Raw genomic sequence first — 20,679 nt, 5'->3', positions numbered from 1 at the left:
CTCGCCTTTAAATTATGTTCTAAAAGCTTATTAAAACACCATGAGTCTCCATCTTCTTCTATCTTACGATCTTTCAAAATATCATCCAATGTTTTGACTAATTTTAAAAGAGCTATAATTAATTTTTCAGTTAAAGTTCATTCAGATGACAAATTGTTGGTAAAAAGAAAAGAGTTTTTTATTTAAAGATTTTATTGATAATTTTAATGAGCTATCGAGGCCTCTAAAAGCCATCCCGTGTCACAAGATCCGCCGAAAAGAATGTATCATTCTTAGCAGAAAGTCGTGGACAGAAGACTTGTCGAAAGATAAACAAATTGTGGATTCATAATCCCCCAAAAAAGTTCTGTCCAATATGAAAAATTGCCCAGTTATTTTTTAAGCTTGACAAATCTTGTGAATTCTTTCATGGATTTTGTTTTTGATCATTTTAGATTTTTTAGTAATATACTTGTTTTCTTTTCTTGTTATCTATTTACAAATCAACCAACAAGAGATTGAAGAAGTTTATCATCCAATAAATTCTTGGAGGGCTTCTTCCTTCTGGTGAACATTACTTTCGGCATGTATCCCTTACGATCAGCTTTGTAAGTTACAATTTGCATTGTGTCTGATGTTTTGTAAGAATATGCTCCAATTACTACGAGTTCTTGCTCTGATGTCCCTGGATTCATAATAATGCCCATTTCTTCCCTTATCTGACCATCACTTGTCTCATACCTTTCAAGCAGAGAAACAATACCATGTTTAGCCGTCCTTGAAGGTCGTTACAAACAACTTACCGAAAGTGATAGGCCATTTTCATGATCATGTTCTTATAACTGACTAACGTAGAATCTGATCTAACTTCCAAATACACAGAAAAGAGCAAAATAAGTGAAATTTTTATTGAAAAATCCATATTTATTTCCTAAAGTTCAATAGTGTGGTTCGATGCTCTCTCAATTGTCTACTGATTATGCAGGCGAAACTGCGATCAAATGAAACCTCTCTTGAACACTTTGAATTAACATCGATTACAGCTGTGATAATTTATTTGCAGATAAAATACTAATATCATTGCATAAAGTGTCAACAAATGCTTTTAGCAAAAAATACGTAATATCGGTGAGTCAATAGAAACATTGTTTAAAAGAAGAGAGATTTTTATTATACTTTGTCCATGGAGCTCAAAATTTCAGCCGGTTGATCCCCAAAATTTTAATTGATTTTATAATTTTGATTTTATTGCTATTTGAAATATTTTAATAGTATTGTATGATTCGCTTTTATTTATTAAAATTTTCACAAAAATCCTATAAGTTCTGAAACATCAAATTAGATGAGATTCTTTTTTTTTCTACAGAGAAGAGTGCATGATTGTTATCATTGTAATATATGACAATTATTCTAAGCTTCTAATTTCCAAGTAAATTCTAACATTCAGATTTTTGTGAGATTCGTCACAATCTCTTTCTTACTTTGTACTTCGACTTAGGAATTAATAATTTAAATGTAGGGGAAAGTGCCCATGCTTTACGATTCTAAGCTTGATAATGACTAAATTTTTCCTATGTTTCTCAATAAATGTAAGTCAGAATATATTTTAAAAACTGGGCACTTTCTCCTAGTTTTACTGCTCGAACTCAAAGAGACAGCAGTTATATAATAGACTTTTTTTCAACTTGTCACTGTTCTGGAGCTTAAACGGTAAGAGATATCGAATTTCAGTCTTCGGTGACCCCCAATAAAAAACAAAATCTCTGGACGTTTGTTTTCCCCCTCCCCACCCTCCCCTCCCAGACCCTACAAAAATCATGTTTTTTTTTGGTTTTTCTTAAAATTGACCCAAGCTTTTTCTATAATTTTTGGATATGTTTGATAGCTATTCTAGGCGGACATTTCGCCCAAACATACCTATTACCGAAAAATTCGCCATTTTGAATTATTGAGGGTCAAAGGTCAACCACTTTGGAGGGTCTATTTTTCAACCAATTTGGTTAAATTTGGATTTTTGGAAAGGAAATCCGGCTGCATCGATCTTCATCGGTAATGAATTGGTTAAGCACCGATTTTTGAATAATTTTACATCCCCAATAACTAATATTTCCTAAAAATAATGTTTTTCGATTTTTCTCAAAATCGGCCCATGCTTTTTCAATAATTTTTGGATACATTTTAGAGCTGGTCCAGGTGAACAGTTCGCCCAAACATACCTATGACAGGAAAATTCGCCAAGGTCAAAGGTCAACCACTTTGAAAGGCTTATTTTTCAACCGATTTAGTTAAATTTGGATTTTTTGGAAAAGTATTGGAATTTCGAACCCGGCTGCACTGGTCTCCATCGGTAATGAACCGGTTTCAATGAATAAATAAATAAATAAATAAATAAGTACCGATTTTTTGATTTTCAAATGCTTTTGTGATTTATGAATCAATTTGATCTCTAGTAGATCAGCGATTCCAAAAGATTATGCAAAAATCTAATTCACGTGAGTTCGAGCATTCCGCAAAGCTGGGACGCTTTTAAATGTTTTCTTAATTAGATTTCTCATAGGATTAAATAAATTATTACTTTCTAAGTATGAGAAGTGCATGAAGTGCAGGAAGTGCTGGAAGTATTGCAGAATTTTCGAGATTGTTGCGAATTTTTGGAAGTGCGCAGGGCTATTCCATGCAAATTGTGGGAGTGCCTGGAAGTGGTGTACATATTTTCACCTTAATATATCCCCCTTGTTGCCATCTCTTTTTAATATATGGGTGCAATGAGAAACATAGGAAAAAATTAGTCATTACGAAGCTTGGGATCGTACGAAGCATGGACATGGACACTTTCCCTGTATTTAAAGGTGCCCTGAATTTTAAGGTGCCGGGTGTGACAAAACGTGCAACGCTTTGCAAGCTAATTGAACTCCCGAGAAGGAGCTCTTCCTTATATTCTTCATCACAATTTTTTTTGTGTGTAAATCACTTTTCCCTAATTGGTAGAATACTATGAGGAATTAGCTTTAACATTGTAAAATTTAAAAAAAAATCAGAACTGCAGACTTTTTACTTGATACACTCTGAATTGTCGTATTTATATTTTTCTTTTCATTTTTAAAAAATAATTAGGCTCAGAACAGTAAGAATATTCTAAGAAATATTTAAAGATTATTTTTTTCTTTTAATAAGCTATTATAGCAAAAGCAATCTTGTTAGTTCAAAAAGGCTGTAGCTTTTACATCACTAAAACTGAATAAACTGTGCTTAAGATGCATTCAATTTTCTTCTGCTAATTTATTAGTGAAAATTAGCCGAAAAAAGTCTTCAAGTGGAGGTCAAACAATATTTTTTTTTTATTTTCGAAGGCAATTGAGACTCGTCGCAATAATTGAATAACACGGAGTAAATAGCATAATTATTGCACGGTGCGATTTACTGAGAACCTGCTCAAGAAGATGACGAGAAAAAAGCACTAAATGAGTGAGGAGAAAAAACGATCTTTGAGTATCCATTATCGTGGATTGTGCCCATGTATTCTTGCATAGTCGCAATGAAAAAAAAGGCTTGTCTTTTTTGCTGATTCTCTCATGTCTCAGTATGGAGTTTGCCTCTAAATGCTAGTCTTGACGGTGGAAGCTCGTCAGTTGATCGGAGCTTTCTCTGCGAGAATATTCTTGGTGATCGTGTGTCTTGCGGCAACAATCATGCTAAATTCTTCGGTGGCTCTCTTCGTAATTGTGGCAGCTGTTGCAAATTGTGTGGGTGCTGGAGGAGATCATAATTCTACTCTGAGAGTGGCTGGAGGCAATTTCACCATTGGACATCTGAGGACAGTGTCAGCAGCACAGAATGCAAGTGAAAAGCCCGTGGTGCTCAAAGTGGTTAATCAGACGTATTCGAGGAATGATCTTGGGGAATACACTATGTCGTAAGTTTACAATTGGAATTGGAAATACCAAGATTGGTTTATTATTCATATACTATTTTTTCTTTGTTATATCGTATGTGAAATACCGCAAAATGTCAACGAAATTAAGACAAACTTTGAAATTTTGTATAGCTGATTGTGCCCGAAGAAAAATTACTCTCCTTATACAGAGTTGTTGTGTATTTAGATCGAAGATTAAATAGAATTTAAAATTAAGGATTAGTAAAATGGTCAGAAAATATTAATTTTTACATATTAAATAATAAATTTTCAGTGCATGAAAATAATAAAATATATTATTTACAGAGGGGAAATCCAGAAATTATGAATCATCTTGGCATCTCAGATTTAAAGATAGAATATTTTATTTACCACAAATATTTTTGATCCATTTATTAGTCGACTTCCCAAAAACGATCTTTATATGAAAATTATCATTTTAACTATATATGAGAAATACTTCTGGCACTGTATTTTAAAACTGGTTTAAATTTACTAGTAACCAAGTGTCCGGATAACAAGATTACAAAGGATGGGCACTTTCACATAAACAGAATTTAAAAGTAATCAATATTTTTTTAAAGAAATATGCTAAATACCCATACATGTTATATGAGTGTCAATAGTTTGTTGACTAATATTTATAGTTGAGAAACTGAGTAGAAAAATTATAGAAAAAAAATACTTTTCCATTTTTTTCTTTTTGATAATGAGTTCCCTGTAGACCGTATATCTTAGTTATATATTTGAAAAAAAAAATTATTTTATATAAAAAATAATTGTTTTCTGAAAGTTGATCATTTTTGATACGTCAAAAGTTTTTTACATCATTTGGATTAGTAATACAAAATGGTCAAAATATGCATAGGAATTTCAACAAAGCTATTCAAAGTTAATAATATTTTTATGCTTATCTTTTTAAGTGGATTTATTTGTGCATTTGGATTATAATTATTTTGTGAAAATGGATGATTCTATTTATTCTTATGATTTTCTTAATTTGTAGTACTTAATATATTTCATATTACATTATGATAAGCCTCAATATTTTCTAAAAGTAGGAGAAAGAAGTTCAATTTCAAATATCTCAAACTCAAAGACACCCCGCTTTCCCCTAATGGTTTTCTATGTTTTCAAATGTATCACAATGTCCAGAAAAGTGTTTAGAAATATGTAAAGAAGAAAAAGTCATCGGTATAAACAGTTTTAGTCAGGAAATTAAGATATCGTTTATAAAACAATCATATTGATTAAGAATTAGAAAAAAGTAATACAATATTCATTTTCAGATCAAAAATTAATTATTATTTACATTTATTAATAAAATAGTAATAAAAAAAATAAAATAAAATAGTAATAATTGATAAATAAAATGATAAATTGTCCAACCAATACTTAAAAGTGCTATATTTTGTTTGAATTCTTAAATTCAATATCATGTATTCGTTTGGTTTCTTCACATTTATTTCGTACATTATCATGTAATTAATTTTGCAAATTTATCATATTTATTTAAATAAATATTATCATAAAAAAAATGATGAACTAAACTATAACAAAATTTTCTTAAATTATTCAAACCTTAACGATTTTATGATGACTATGTTTTTTATTTCATTTTTATCTATCAAATTTACTGAAATACTGACCAACATTTTGCAGTTAAGTGCTGCCAAAATATAAAAAATAATAATAAAGTTAAGGCTAAGTGGGGCACCTCTAAAATAAGGTTTTTTCTCCAATTTCTAAATGAAGTTGAGTATTATTATAATGTACATAACTAAGCTTTACAATTGATTTAGGGGCTAAATTAAATCAAGATAAGTTTCGATTCTATTTAAAAATTAGATGAAAAAACCCTATTTTAAAGGTGTCCTAATTAAAAGGTACCCCACTTCCTCCTAAGAAGCTGAAATACATTTTTGTGTTTCAGTAAATGTAAATTAAGCACTACTTGTGGTTGTTTAGCAAACCTTGCGTGTTTTGAAGGTTTAAGTACAAACTTAGCCAGAGTTGTTGAATGAAGAATATCATCCAATAAAGTGCATTTTAAGAGAGGAATTTGGAAAATAAAAGTTCTACTTCTATTATCCCAATCATTAACTATGTTTTCGTTAATTTCTGTTTTATATCAACTCTGTTTACAGATATACTTTGAACGACGGCAGTCGTCGTGTTGAGGTGGCAGAATTTGAGGAGGTCGATGGCACAAAGAAGTTTGTAATTCGAGGGTTATTCACCTACATGCATAATGGCATCCTCAGGAATGTTCTTTACAAATCCGATGATACTGGTTTCTACACTTATCCCGATCCAACGGCTGTTCCCGAAGACAATGTCCTCTTCTTGCCACCCGAATCCACTGATGAATGTATAAAGCAGAACACTTGCATTGACTCTAAACTTCTCACCATTCTCGTGGGCTGAGGAAGCCCCCCGAAGAGTCTTTTCGTTTGTTTTTAATTTTATTTTATTTACGAGAAAAAAAATGTGCAATTGATATAAGCTCTTATTTATAAATTCAAGTATTTTTCAATTCAGAGAGACTGGAAATGACCGGTTTAAATTTATTTATTCTATCGAATCATCTTGACTTCAATGATGTCCTCTCTCTCTATATAGCAAGATTCTGGCTATCCAGTCAATTTATTGCGATTTATTAAATGCCATAAATTAACACATGTTTTGCTATGTGGAAAATTGGTAGATTTCCATGTGACCGAAATTTTAATGCAAATATGAATAGAGAATATTTGTAAAGAGAGAAAATGCTGACTTCTCCTTTCACATCAACATTTCAGGCATGTTTTTGAAGAAGACGCATTTTTCAAATTCCTAATATCGCGATAAGTGGTTATTGTGAAATACTTAATAACTATATAAATAGGTTATAATGACAAATCAATTAGCAAAAATTTATATATTTGGAAGTATTCTATTTATTTAACTGTGTCTCTTAACTTAAACATATTCCACTCTTAAGATCATTTTAGAATAATTTTACATATTTAAGTAAAGAAAGAAAATTTGAAATTTTTGTCTAAATATGTCAATAAATTTATGAATATTAGAAGAATGACATTGACTTTAAGGAATTATACTGCAGATGATCTTGATATTTCTTCTTACGGACATCAAATTGTATGCCAACTTTAAATATTTTCTTCCGGAAAGTTTTGTAAATTGAATAATCAGCCACTTAAATTTATTTATTTTTTTCGCAAGACCTCCACCTTCTAGAATTATGTAATATACGTCTTATTATATTCATAATAGTCTTCAAAAATTTGTGCATATTTTTTATTGGCTTGTTCAAGGTATGCAAATCTAATAATTTTCTTAAAAAAATATCCTCAATTTTCTAAATTGCTTCAATTTTCTTTGAATAAAGAAGGACCGGAAGGACAGGGGTTTCCTATGAAATTTTCTTGGGTATTAGAGTTATTTATTTATATTTATTTTATTTATTAGTTACAAAAGAAACTCGAAGAAACAAATAAAATTTAAACAAAATTTCGCTCTTTTGTATCGTTGAACTTTGTCGTTCTGCATTGAATTTTAAGTAGGGGAAAGGCTCATAATTTTGGACAGTTTCTAGATTTGGACACTTTGAGGGTAAAATTGGACACTAAAAATAAATTAATTAAAATTATGGAATTTTAATCCAATATTTGATGAATAATGAATTATATCTAAATATTTGTTCTTTTTGGAGGATTTTAACACTAAAACCGTTAAATTTTGAATAGCATTTGAGTTAAAATTGTTTTGTTGAAAATTCAGTGTGAGCAATTGCTTACGAGAAATATGACAGAACTTCGTGTTTACTTCAGTCTTATTCAGCTGTGGTGAAGTACTAACAATTTTTCCTCGTTGTTTTTCAGTGATATTATTAAATATTGTCAGGAGGGAAGTGTTTAAGTTTTTTTTAATTTATTTAGGGATCCATTTGGGAGATGATTGCCCCGTCTAAGTTTTGCGGAATGTTTCAAACTCGTAATGTTTTATTATTAGTATCGCGATATTTGAGATTGAGACCGTGTAATCGTCTTGGGTATTACTGTGAGGTCATTTGCATAGCTGCATTAGATTGAGATTGAATTGTTCCAAAATATAAAACTAGTCTTGTAGGTGTAGGGTGTTAGTTAGGGATTACTACCTTATGAGCTTAGCAACATTAGAAATTATTATTCTAAACTTTTTAATAGAATTTTTAATGAATTTCTATAGTAACTCAGTGTAAATGTAAAGTATGAGCTAAATAATTTGCTAAATATTTTTTTATATCATCTGAATACACTATCATTAGAATTTTAATCTCGTTCTCTTTAAATATTTGAAAAGAATTTAGGTTTTGTCCTTTCTAACCTTTCGTTTTCGATTTGTCACTTACATGGAGAAAATTACCATAAATCTCAATGTAATGCAATGATGTAAGTCGCATCTATGTTAAGAAAACCATATTGGAAGAACATGCTCAGTCCATTGTATACAGTCCAGGATCGTCTTCACGCAATTATGGATGCATCTACCATTATCCCGAATTGTTAATAGTAAGAGAATTGTCTTAAAGTAAGCTTTCTTCTCTTGTACAATTTCCCCGTTCTCCTATACTTTTTTTATTATTTTTCATTTTTTTCTAATTTATAATAGTTTTTTTCTAATTAGGCATTTGCTGAAGTTTTTTTCCATTCATATTTATTTAAGCAGATTCACGACAATCTTCAATGACAAATGTGCTCTCAAAATCCCACCAAAAATCTTATGTAGAGCCAAAAAGCGGAAAATCTTGATATGAGATTGATAAATCATTTTGCTCAGTGGCACTCCTCCTTACATTTATAAACACTTGCCCAATTTTTTTTCTACCTTCCACATTTAGAAAATTTTGGATAATTCACTAAATATTATCATAAAATTAATAGTCAATCGGTAGTTCTTCATCATTGGAGACGATTTTTGCACGACTTGCAGTAGTAGGAATTCTGTTAATTTTCTCAGATCGAAAGACGAAAAAATCAAAATTCAAGGTTTACATTTAATATCTGGCACCACTCAAAATGATGGGAGAATGTGGTCATATTGAGTAAATTACCTCGAATCAATCCAACAGAATTCAGTAAGGATTTTGATTTAAACCAGTGAAGATCGCGCTTAGTGCTATTTGTCTTTAGGGAAAAGTAGCAACATGTCGAAAGTAAGTTCAATTGCATCATTTTTTATATTGTGCGTGAAGTTGATTTTTTTTATAAATCTTATAAAGTCAAGGTGACATTCTTGAGGTGTTTTTGTGGGAGAGTTTGGCGAAATCATTGAGTATTTTTTAAGTGATCTTTATTGTTTTTACAGGTGCGATCGCTACATTTATTAACTGTTCTCTTCCTCACCATCGTGACCTTTAGTATCTCAAATTGTGCTTCAATTTTTGGAGAAGATGCGGATGTACCGGAAGCACCATCGCTTAGTGAAGTTAGAGTTCTATATTCTGAAAATACTAAAACAGAGAATGGATACAAATTCGTGTAAGGAAAGAATTTTTAAACAATGAAAGTAATAATTATAGTTTTATTTCAATATTTAAAATAATAATCATATATGTTTATACTTGGGATAGTTAATATAGTAAAAAGAAATGTGAAGTTGCATATGATTGAATTGCATTTGAACATAATTTAAAAGAACACCAATTAAATTTTTATAAATCTTTAAAAGGTATTGCTATTTAATGTAGATGTAGAATATTCTAAAATTTTAATGCACTTAACCACACTTAACTGAACTATCGCACGATTGTATTCAATTGCGCAAATATTAGTAGTAGTTTTATTTTGAATTATTTTAAATAAGAAAAGAAATCCTAGAAAGAGAATTTGATAATTTTTGAATTTGAATTCAAGTGTATAAGCCTAGGGGACACTCGGGAAGAAAGTATGAGAAAGTATTACTTTGTAAACACAAAGATGTTTCTTTTTTAATTATATATTAGACTTCAGAGAAAGAAACCTATCAGATTTCATATATACTATAAGGACCCCTGTCCACTGAATAGAAAGACGACATAAGTCTAATAGTATCAGTAGTAGTAAAAAAATCAGTGTTTACAATTAGCCTTTTTGTTTACTACTTCCACTACTGCTCCAGTTTCCCTTATGCTCAAATAATGTTTATTTTAGGACTGCAAATACTAAGATGTTAAAAGTTATTAGAATTTCTTTTATTTATTTTAGTTCTCATGAATATTTTGCAAGAAAAATTGCAAAAAATCTTTGTAGAACTAGGGTAATTCTCTGTACTAGGGGAAAGTAATCTACCTTCTAACGCTCATGCTTTCGAATAATATGGATTTATTTTACTTTACCTAAGAGACCAACACATGATTATCACATAAATATCAGTAATTAATAATAAGCTAACTAATATTTAATAGAAATGTATAAGTCTCTTAGGAAAAATAAAAGAAAATTCACATTATTCGAAGGAATGAACGTACTGCCCCTACTGGTCATACTTATAAGTACCACCTAATACTAGACGGACTAAACTGTAAAATGTTTTCTAATTACGAAAAGATTTTCCGTTAAAGTATCTGTGATAATTTTAAAATTTGAAATTTACGATAAAAAAATAATCATGAAGATTTAGAAGATTATTGATAAAGTACAAAATTTACGTATATGCCATGTTTTCCACAGATAATGCTAATTTTTTTTTTAAAGATATTGATGTTTGGATAATTCGACTTAGGGTAAGTGTGCCAAATTTCGGCCAGCTTCTAATTTCGGCCACTTTGAGTGTAATTTCGGCCATGCAAATAAATTAATTAAAATTATGTATGTAATCTTCGAATAGTCAATGAATTCATTTTGCTTTCAAATATTTATTCATTTTAGGATGTATTAACACAAAGACAGTTAAATTTTAGGTATAATTTGAATTTAAATTGTGTTGTAAAAACTCAGTGTGGAAAGAGTCTTACAAAAAATGTGACAGATCGATTGTGTTTCTAGCAGTCTTGTGATTTGTGGTGAAGTGCAAAAGGTTTTCCCTCGGCGTTTTTCATGAAAATTGAATAGTTTTCATTAAAAATTCTTTCTGTTTATGTTAATAGTGAATCAATCTTTAAATTTCGGGTAAAATTTCCCAGCTGGATCCTGTATTTCGCGTGAAAAAGTATATACTTTGTGAGCGTCTTTCCGGTGATTAGTGTTGCCTATTTCGGCAACATCTTTTGCTTTCCTAAATTTCTTATTCATTTTATGTTTTCTTTTTCAATTTCTGAATTCTACAATGTCCAGAGAAAAAAACCATCGCTTCTATGAAAAAGATGATGTGAAAAAGTCATTGGAAGAGTTCAGGAAGGGCAAATTGCTACGGGAATCTGTGCGTAAATTTAAGATACTACTCTTCAGGTCTTCAGGACAAATTACACGGAAGATCACAGGGGTTGTGGGTCATATAAACGTATTAAATAAAATATTAAACTCGTTCCGTTTGACGTTTTGAAATTTTCTATCCGTTCCGTCGCAAAACGTGGTCACAAACAAAGTGGCCGAAATTTCACACAAAGTGGCCGAAATACTACCCAAAGCAATGTCCATATTTTTATTAATTTTTCAATATTTTAGGAAGTGATTTAAAGAAAACAAAAATGATAAACTAGTCTTGAAGGTTCCACACAACCCTCCCGAAAAGGAAGTAACAAAAAATATCAATGTGAATTAAAAATATTGCATTTCAAACTTAGGACTTCGGTGCTTACATGCAACTATGCCGAAATTTGGCACACTTACCCTATAGAAAAATAAAATAGGTCAGCAAAAAATCAATTTGAAAAAGTGAATAGGAAAAAAATGTATATTAGTTCTTCATTTGGAAATATATATTTTTTTATAAAACTGAGTCTAAATGGAACTAGCATTTAGTAAAGTTGTAAAGAAAGTGATAAGGATATTAGGTGAGATTGTTAAGAATCTCACCTACTATAATCCTAACAAAATTTCATGTCGTCCGATCGACCTCAAACTTGGCCAAAATGTGTTTCAGCACTTCCTGATCACGAATATATATGTGGCTATTTTACGTTCCCGGCCGGCCGGCTGGCCGGCCGCTCTTTGGAGCTTAATAGCTCCTAAACTAAAAAAGATATCGACTTGCGGTTTTTGGCAAAGGTTATATATCGGGTGAAAATTGCAACTTGGTGCATTGACCCCCCACCCCCCACCCCTCCTTCCGCCATTTTGAAGACCCCCTTTTTTTGTTTTCTCAATAGCTCAGCCCCTATGGCATCGAGCGGGCTCAAATTTTAGTATGTTATAGCTGGGCCTTAGAGCTTTCCATCAATACCAAACTTAAGGTCCCCCGACCCCCCTGACCCGAGCTATAAGGGTCCAAAAAAAATTTCTTAAAATGGCCATAACTCCGGTTCTAATTGTCAGAATTTAAAAAGTGAGGGCTTTTTGGAAAGCTCTCGTGAAATGCCACTTCCCCTTCTAACATCGCAAGTTCATAAAACCACCGCTAGGGGCGCTATTATTAAAAAGAAAATTTTTAAATCTTAAAAGTTAAATAACTCAAAAATTCCATTGTGCATCGGGCTAAAATTTTAGTATGTTGTAGCCGTTGATTATACCTATCAAACAAAAAAAACCTTAAGTCGATCTAAAACCCCTGACCCGAGCTATAATGGGTCAAAGTTCGAACATTGACCGGCCTCTATCTCCGGTTCTAACTAACATAGCGACCTAAATTTTACCTTTTTGGTTTCGTCTCGATGAGCACTTTCAGATGGAAGTTCAAAAAGTCACCACAGGTGGCGCTGTGATAGCGTCAAAATTCATCGAAATTCAAAGTCACTTTTCTCAAAAACGGCATTGTGCAAGTTAATGAAATTTTAGTATGTTGTAGTCCAGTCTAGGACGTTTCCAAAATGGTGCAAATGCGCGCTGTGGTTAAAACAGAACCGGAGATATGAGGGGTCAAAGTTCACGAAATTCAAAAAATCATATCTCCGGTTCTATGTGACCGATTTTGATGAATGAGGGCTTAAACGAAAGATCTCACCAAATGCTACAACTTTCTAGAATATTTGAACTTCGTGGGACCAACACCAGGGGCGCCACAGTCGAAAAACCAATTTCAATATTACATAACCTCAATTATCTCGACTGTCGCTGAACCGATTTTGATGATTACTTCGACATAATTGTAGAGGACATTTGTCTCTACATTTCGTCCATACATCATTTTCCGCTCAGACTACGCTATCACTCCGATTTTGCCGTTTAAGTGTGAAAAAATTGATTTTTCCCATAATAACGCTTTGAAATCACTCAGATGCCAATTTGACTGCCTCTACTCCACCAAGGCACTTAAAATAGGGTTTTAAATGAAGAGTCTCACAAAATACAACAATTCTTTGATATAGTTGAAGTTCAACAAATGACTACTTGGGGCACTCTGGATGAAAAACAAGTTAAGAAACAAAAAACCTCGATTATCTTGGCTTCTGAGTAATCGATGAGATCATGTTCTATAGAAAAATTATAGAGTACATTCTGGTCTACATTTCACCCATATATCACTTTTGTGCCAGTTCATCCCAATCCTTGATATTTTGGTTTAAATACAAAATTTGTATAATTTCACGAATTTGATTCAAGATAACTGAATGGCGACTCACAATTTCAGCTCTAAATCGAATTTGCATGCACTCCGAGTTAGCTCACGTTAAGAATCTCACCTACATAAGCCGGTTAGGATTATCTGTCCTTTTTTTGCCTTCTCCAAGATTTAAACGATAACTGCAATGCTTTAAACGTTGAGTACTGATTAATCAGTGCAATCAAATTTAAATTGTTGATTTTTATTTTCATTTATTATTAAAAATACACTCGTGATTATTGAAAAAGTAATAATTAAAATATTTTACTGACCAACTCCTTAATTATGAGATAACGAAAATTCTGAAAGTACACTAGTATCAGAATATTAATTGTTTACAATTGATCATGAGATTTGGGTAATGACCGAAAGGGTAAGATCGCGAGTACAAGCTGCCGAGATGAGGTACCTTCGGGCGGTTAAGGGAATCACTCGTCGAGATAGAGTGAGGAATGTGGTCGTTCGTGAGGAACTAAGAGTCGAGGAGCTGCTTCTTCGGGTTGAGAGATCACAACTTCGATGGTATGGACATGTTCAGCGCATGGATAGAAAAAGATTCCCCAGAAAAGCTATGCAAACCATTGTGAGAAGGCGTCGACCTCGAGGCAGACCTAGGACGAGGTGGCTGAATCAAATTCGGAATCTTGCCTTGGAACGCCTTGGGATCGAACCCGAACATCTTCCTGAAGTGGCGGAGGATCGACAAGCGTGGGCTGCTTATTTGGATGTCATGGGCCCGCGATCCCAATAGGGATAAGCGGTTGAAAATGAATGAATAAATGAATTGTTTACAATAGAAGTTGAACGTCAATGTCCCTTTGAAGCTCATAGTCATATTCATCGTGACTAGCTTTTAAATTAAAGGAATTTGACATTTTCGTTTTAACTTTGAGTAGTTAAGTATAACGATCTTTAACTTAAGTTTTACACTTTAAAATCTCAGTTGAAAATACGAATTAGCCTTTAAATGCCGATTTGAGTTTAAAAGCATAAAGAGTTATTTCAAATTAAATTTGATTTTTTTTATTTTGATTTTTTGTTGAGCTAAATCTATTTTATTAACGATAAAAAAAATCAAATTTCAATCAAATAAAATAAAATGTATAGATTAAATGTAGTGAGTTGAATATTTAATTAGCCAAAACTACATAAATATATTTTAATCATTTCTTTTAAAATTTAAAATATTTACTAGTAATTTGTATCAAAATATGGTCAAGACAAAAAAATATTTGTTCTAAAGAGGTAGTAGTAGTAGATTAGTAGTGGCATTACTTGTAACCTGCCATAACTTATGGCGTTCTCGCAAAAAACTTCACTTTTTATCACAAAATGATTTCGAAAAATCTAGAAATTAAAAATATTTAATGTGTTATGATAGCACATCACATTTTTTTGGTTTTCGGGATCATTTTCTAACAAAAATTACTACGAAGCCATAAGTAAAGACAGGCACAAGTAATGTCGCCACCCTACCTTATACAAATTGTTGGAGATTTGCTATTTTTTTTTTTTTTTTTGAAAATAAGTTAACTTTTTTATTAGTACATTTTTCTGTTTTGTTTGATGAAGAGAATACTACGATACTTAAAAAAAAATGTTCTATCAATTCTATCAAAAAATTGTTCTGTCAATTCTAAAATTGTTTTATTTTCTATTTTGAAGCTACGAACTGAGTGATGGCCAAGGAAGAGAAGAAATCGGTACGATCCACAATCCAGGAACTGATCAGGAATACCTAGAAGTCGTTGGATATTACCGCTACACCGGTCCAGATCAATTCACTTACCGAGTCAATTATAAGTCAGGTCCTGAAGGATACGAAGCTATGACTAGTCGCTACAAGACAGGGCGGAACCGAATTTCTCCAGTTGCTCTTAAATCCCTCGTAGGCTAAGAATACGAGAATTATTGCTTAAACTAACTAAACTAATTTTTCTTAAAAAAAATAAGAAAATATTGTCATGAATTTATAAAAGTCAGAAATACACAACATTTTTTGCTAAAGATATTAGCTTTATATTTCAAGGTAATAACAGTTCAAGAATTTTAAGTATTCTTATGATCGTAATATTTGTATAATTTCCATGATACTTGCAATAAGTAAATGAACAAAAACTGTATCTGAACTTTAGATTCGGTAACAAAAATATTTAACATATTGAAAAAATTACTGGGTAAGTTTTTCTAGTAATTAAAAGGTTAGATTCCTAATAATCTCATTTACTCAAAGTTTTTTATTCACCATAGGATCTGACCAAAAAACGGACGGGAAAGTTTTTTAGCCACCATACATTCATGAACAGGAAAACGCCAAATAATTTTTGGCAAATTTTGGAGCCAATCGGAGGACGTGAGATTTTGTGATGATTTATGAGAGTTGAGATTGTTAAGTATCTCACCTAATATTATTTAAGACAACTATGTAATGCTCGAAAAATTTTTATTTGGAATGATAAAGTATGTAATTTTTTTGGTTTGAGAAACTTTTTTACAAAAATAATTCACTTTCACTCGATTTACTGTTCAAAACAATTTTGTAAAAAAAATAATAAGTTCAAGGACTTTACGCCGAAAGACTATTATTACCAAGTTGATCATAAATTTTGTATTTTTTTTTGATTGATAATACTTCTATAATTTTTTCTAACATATGTATCAATGTTTAATAATAATAATGGTGGCACAACATTCCATAGAGGAACTAGGCCTTCCCACAAGGGGAGTTCAGCACATGTATTATTATTTTTTTTCTTATACAGGGATGGGGTTGTCAGTCCCATGTCCCGTGGAATCAAGTACAGTGAAGCTCACTGGATGCAATCCGAACACCTTTAACGCCAGAAAAATTCCTGGTGACCTAAAGGGATTTCGAACCTGGGACACTTTGCATCATAGAGCGAGTACTCTATTTACCACTTGACCCATTGAGTGCCCAATGTGTGTATCCAAGGATGAGATATTAGGGTCGGAAGTGGTGTACAGGTGAAAATGAAGTGCTTGGAAGTCTTTGGAAGTGGAAGTGCTCAAATATAAAGTTTTTTTTGTGTCTTATTACGTATTTTTCGGACTACGTTACTTTTAGTTAAGTTTTTTCATTCGAGCGGTATAGGGGAAAGTGGTCTGCCTTTGAATGCGGCAGCCTTTGAATATTGTAATTTTTTCATTTTTCTTTAAAGCATAAATTCTTTTCTATTAACTATTAGATAGCTATTCATAATCCTCACAAGTCATAAAAAAATGCAGACCCTAGCTCTTATTTTCTAGGTGCTAGGGCAAAAAAACCAAACTGAGCTTTAAACTGTAATTTTGATGTTCCACAATTCATGTGTTTTTTCACAATCAAAATAATTTTTCGAACAAATCTTCTATTGTGAATCATAGAAGGTTATTCTTGGATGGTATTTCTCCAAATACATTTTGATTCAGATGAGACAATTTTTGTGGGTGATAAAAGTTTGCAAATATTGCTCTGCGGCAGCCTTTGAATCTTAATGTTGTGTGCCTTTGAATCCTCTCTTTCCATGCATTGAAACATCTGACAGCTTCCTGTCCGGGAGCAGAATAGAACTCCTACTTTGGTCTGACGAATGTCATACAAATACTTATAACATGCTATCTTGCTCCGGCTGGGATGTTTCAAACTGACAATTGTCAACTTCAATTGCGTTTTATTACAAATTTTCAAGTGAAAAACAGAGCTTCAGAAAAATGTAAAAAATGTTGTTGTATAATGACTTTTGACTACAGTGATTGTTTTATTGAGTGCATTAGGGTTCATGCTAATCAATTATGGGCCGTTTAATGTTACAGATCTAATATTCTCAGTGAAAGATTAAGATTCAAAGGCTGCCTAACCACATTCAAAGGCAGACCATGCAGGCTGCCTTTGAATATATCGACATCACATTTTCAAGTTTCTCACCAGGAAAAACTGAGGACTTGCGAGTCCTGAATGGGGTAAGCATAGAAGCTCAATCAACAAGAGAATTTTTTGGTGTAGTGCAAAGTAAAACTCATGTTGTAGTTTACTCTGAAAAAAATCTCAAATTTTGAACATCATTTTACGTTCAAAGGCAGACCACTTTCCCCTACTGAAAAGGTTTGTTGAAATTTTTAAGTTCGATTATGACGATAAATAATGAAGCAAATACACTCAAAGTTATTATAACTTAATTGTGTTGTAATTTTTCCGAGGATATACTCAGTTAAATAATAATTTTCTTTAATTTTTACAGTAATTTCAAGTTCATATAATGGCTAGCAAATAATAACATAATAGCAAATAAATAACATTTAGCTGTTGCAATTGACTTTACAGTAGAGTCTCCTAAATTCGAACGCTCGGGGGGTATTTTTGACATTTTTCACCTCCCAAATTCGAACGATTTTTTCAAAACTAACGAAATTTGTGTGAGATTAAATTGTACTTTGAATCAAATTCCCGTACTTTCTCGCAAATCTTAGTGATAACACACTTCCTTTTCATTTTACACGACCATAATGTATGTAAACATTCAGGAAGAAGCACATAAATATGATTTTCATTCACCTAGAATACGAACTTTTTAACATAACCTCACAATTGACATTTTGAATCCAAACGGCGTTCGAATTTGAGAGATTCAGATTTGAGAGACTCTACTGTAAATAAATTTGATATTTTTTTTTCTAATTTATCGTAAATATGTATGTATAAGGGTGATTGCATAAATTCGTGGAATTTTTTCGCGAATGTCGTTAATGTGGCTATTTTTCTCCTGATAAGGTACCAGCGATCGTCAGTGTTCCTCGGATCGAAAGGCTATCCTGCGTATCGGAATCCCGAAATAAAATGTATTTTTGAAAATTATTTGCTGCATTTTAGCAATGGTTTTTAACTAAATGCATTATGTTGGTTCATAATTAATCTACAAAACCAATATTCTCATGCAGTTTCTAAGAAAATTGTTATTATTAATTGCCTCATTTATTAAACCACTCAGAGTCTTAGCCAGAAATACGACAATCATCACTTTCTTAAAATTTTACATGAGAATTTGTGAGAATATGAGAACTTATGTTTGATTAAAATGATTTACAAAACTGTGTTAATTAAAAAAATTAATACTTAGTGATTCTTATTTTTATTCTTAGTGTTTCTCGAATTGACATACTTGTTTTCATAGAAAATTGCGCACAGAAAGAACTATTTACCAATTAGAATTTTATTAACTCATTGTAGAGTGATTTGGATGCCAAGAAAGCAGAAGAATCCTCAACTAAAACGTCTGCCGATCCGTGGCTCACCCCTTTCCGATCCGTGGCTCACCCCTTTCCGATCCGTGGAACACACTGCATCCTTGCATTTAAATTTAAACCGATATATTAGTCATTTCCGTAAATAGCAAAAGTGTAAATACACGGAAATAGTTAAATGGATCACTAATGTATTAACGAGCATATAAAAAAATTACCAAATAGTATTTTGGCTCTCATATATTCAGCTAAATATGTCTCATTCCGATCCGTGGTACACTTCCCTTATATTGCGATGAAGAACCTTTTCTGGATCGATTGTCGAAAGGTGATGACAAATTGATCTAATATAACAATAACGAGAAAGATCCAGATAAAATAGCCAAGCTTATTACAAAAATTGATTAGTAAATCAGCAAAAATCGTTTCTTTTAATTTTAAAGGATTTTGAAACCAAAGAGAGAATCAAGCTTTATAAAAAGTTAAGATACATGTGAAGTACTGAATTAGTTGTTGCACTAGTACTTTTAGACTCTTTGCAGACTTTACAGCACAGTTTTAATAATTACAAACGAGAAATTACGTATTTTTTAGAGAATCTATTTTCCAAAAGTAACTTTACTCGTCTCTTAGGAAAATTTAAAATATGTTGATACTCTTTCACCTGGGGATAGAAAATCAAAATATAAGAAAAATTTTAAAAATATTGTGTAGAAATTAATTTCTTGAGATTTTTTGAAAAGATTTCCTAATTATATTGTTCATCAGATTAAATAAATTACTGATTTCTAAGTATGAGAAGTGTATGATGTGCAAGAAGTGCTGGACGTATTGCTACATTTTCGAGAGTATTGCGATATTTTGGAAGTGCGAAGGACTCTTCCATACAAATCGTGGAAGTGCCTGGAAGTGGTGTACACATTTTCACCCAAATATCTCCCCCTTGTGTGTATCAATTTTTAGTATAATATCAGAAAAATACTACTTGTAAAGAAAATCATATGTAATCGTTCTTAAAATCAATATTTAATAGGCAGTTTCTGGAATATTCAGTGATCTGATGAAAAACCTCCTGGCATTTTACAAAAGCAATAAATTTTCAAAAATTCCAATAATTTGGATAGGAGTAAATTTCTTGTTTATATATTCCACAATAAATTTGAAAAAACTTGCATAAGTTGATAAGCTTTATGAGACTTTTATTTGTTTTTTATAACAATAAACTTTAAATTAATGAGAAATACTGGAATAAGCATTGAGAACAGTGTAAATGGGATGCAAAATGTATCTTAAAATATGGGTATATTTTCTGGTTGAAATGAATTCACTCGTCATTAAACTATCATAGAGTGATTACCTAGTCTCATTCTTATAATTACCATAAAATTAATAGTCAACCGGTAGATCTTCGTCATTGGAGATGATTTTTACACGACTTGCATTAGTAGGAATTCTCTTAATTTTCTCAAAATGAAAGACAAAAAAAAATTTATTGTTTACATTTAATTTATTTGGCGCCAATCAAAATCATTGAAAAATGTGATAAAATTCGAAAATATTACCTCGAATCTATCCAACAGAATTCAGTAAGGATCTTGATTTAAACCAGTGAAGATCGCGCTTAGTGCTTTGTTTTTTGTCTTTATAGAAAAGAAGATTTAATTTTCAAGAAAATGTCAAAAGTAAGTTCAATTGCTTGATTTTCTTATATTGTGCGTGAAATTATATTTATTATTAAATTTTATAAAGCCAAAGTAATATTCTTGAGGTGTTTTTGTGGGAGAATTTGGCGAAATCATTGAGTATTTTTTTAAGTGATCTTTATTGTTTTTACAGGTGCGATCGCTACATTTATTAACTGTTCTCTTCCTCACCATCGTGACCTTTAG

At 31.6% G+C, this 20,679-nt stretch overlaps 2 protein-coding genes across 2 annotated transcripts; both read left to right on the top strand.

The window, feature by feature from the left end:
• Nucleotides 1-3,558: 3,558 nt before the first annotated feature.
• On the top strand, nucleotides 3,559-7,405 carry LOC129803904 (uncharacterized). Its single transcript, XM_055850782.1, has 2 exons — nucleotides 3,559-3,892; nucleotides 6,040-7,405. Exons 1-2 carry the CDS (start codon nucleotides 3,579-3,581, stop codon nucleotides 6,317-6,319), a joined length of 594 nt encoding a protein of 197 aa, XP_055706757.1. The 5' UTR covers nucleotides 3,559-3,578; the 3' UTR covers nucleotides 6,320-7,405.
• Nucleotides 7,406-9,015: 1,610 nt separating this feature from the next.
• LOC129803908 (larval cuticle protein 65Ag1-like) lies at nucleotides 9,016-16,204 on the top strand. The gene is made up of 3 exons (XM_055850786.1): nucleotides 9,016-9,089; nucleotides 9,242-9,414; nucleotides 15,218-16,204. Exons 1-3 carry the CDS (start codon nucleotides 9,081-9,083, stop codon nucleotides 15,447-15,449), a joined length of 414 nt encoding a protein of 137 aa, XP_055706761.1. The 5' UTR covers nucleotides 9,016-9,080; the 3' UTR covers nucleotides 15,450-16,204.
• The last annotated feature ends 4,475 nt before the right edge of the window (nucleotides 16,205-20,679 follow it).

Source organism: Phlebotomus papatasi, chromosome 2 (genome assembly GCF_024763615.1).
Source record: "Phlebotomus papatasi isolate M1 chromosome 2, Ppap_2.1, whole genome shotgun sequence".
NCBI lineage: Eukaryota > Metazoa > Arthropoda > Insecta > Diptera > Psychodidae > Phlebotomus > Phlebotomus papatasi.
This window is presented reverse-complemented; position numbering and strand designations above follow the sequence as displayed.